General features: G+C 56.6%; 1 protein-coding gene across 1 annotated transcript in view; it reads right to left on the reverse strand.

The window, feature by feature from the left end:
- Positions 1-209: 209 nt before the first annotated feature.
- The window catches only part of kctd12.1 (potassium channel tetramerisation domain containing 12.1), a gene marked incomplete at both ends in the record, with an annotated part of 867 nt that continues 59 nt past the window's right edge, over positions 210-1,017 (reverse strand). Inside the window, one exon of the mRNA XM_079231140.1 lies at positions 210-1,017. This exon is cut by the window's right edge and continues 59 nt beyond it. Within this exon, the coding sequence (XP_079087266.1) occupies positions 210-1,017 (808 nt within the window).

A 1,017-nucleotide genomic window follows, 5' to 3' on the forward strand; every position in this document is an offset into this window, starting at 1 on the left:
GTTTCCACACTGCAGGGACATTTGTGTCTCTGGTTTAAAAATAACACAATTTAAAATTAAAACAGAGGTGACAATACTGCAATTCTTAGAATAATGGAACAATATGTTGCAGTCACTCGAAATTCAACACAGCAGACGCAATACTATATTAAAAAGACATTCCCCTCTAGATTATGAAATGTCTATTTACATCAAGCTCGACCTGCCGGTTAATCCCGACAGAAGACATATTCAGTGTAGCTCGTCCAGATCTTGTCCTCGTTCGGGTCATTGCTGGTGTAGGCGCACGTGCCCGTGGAGCTGCAGGCCACCATGTGGAAGCCCACCTCTGTCAGCTTGTCAAACGCCTGCTCTAGAAAATTATACTTGAGGTAGTAGCGGGACGTGTATCTCTCCGGGGGCCGGTCCGGGTCCCTGCTCTCGTTCAGCGTGTCCCCGAACACTTCCTTGGCCAGGGCCGTCTTCCCGCACACCGTGATGCGCGCCACCCTCCGGAACTTGGCGTCGGTCTGGATGTCCCTGCCGATGGTGTACGAGCCGCGGTATCCTATCGTGATGTAACCCGACTTCCTGGAGTCCAGAGACGGGGAGCGCGTGGCCCCGCCGACGGCCACGGCGCGCAGGGTGTCCGCGCCGCCGGAGGGGCCGCCCGGCGTTGCGCCCTCCTCCGTGTCGCTGTGGCCGATCTCCTCGCTGATGGAGTTGTCTTTGCTCACGCGGGGGCTGAGTTGCTTGGCGAGGTCCCGCAGCTGGAAGAAGTCGGCCTCCCTCTGCAGACGACTTTTCTCCGGGAAGTAGTCCGGCAGGACCAAGTTGAGGTCGCGGAGGTAATCGAGGACGTAGCGGAACAAGAAGCCGTCCCTGTCCAAGAAGAAGCGCCCTTTGCTGTCCCTCGCCAACTCCTTGGGGGACTTCTTGTTGAACATGTTCCACAGCAGCGAGTCCGGGACGGCGATGAGAGTTTTGTGCCGGGTGACATACACCTGTCCGCCGACGTTCAGCTCGATGATCTCCGAG

The sequence above is a fragment of the Taurulus bubalis genome, assembly GCF_910589615.1.
Source record: "Taurulus bubalis genome assembly, chromosome: 15".
NCBI lineage: Eukaryota > Metazoa > Chordata > Actinopteri > Perciformes > Cottidae > Taurulus > Taurulus bubalis.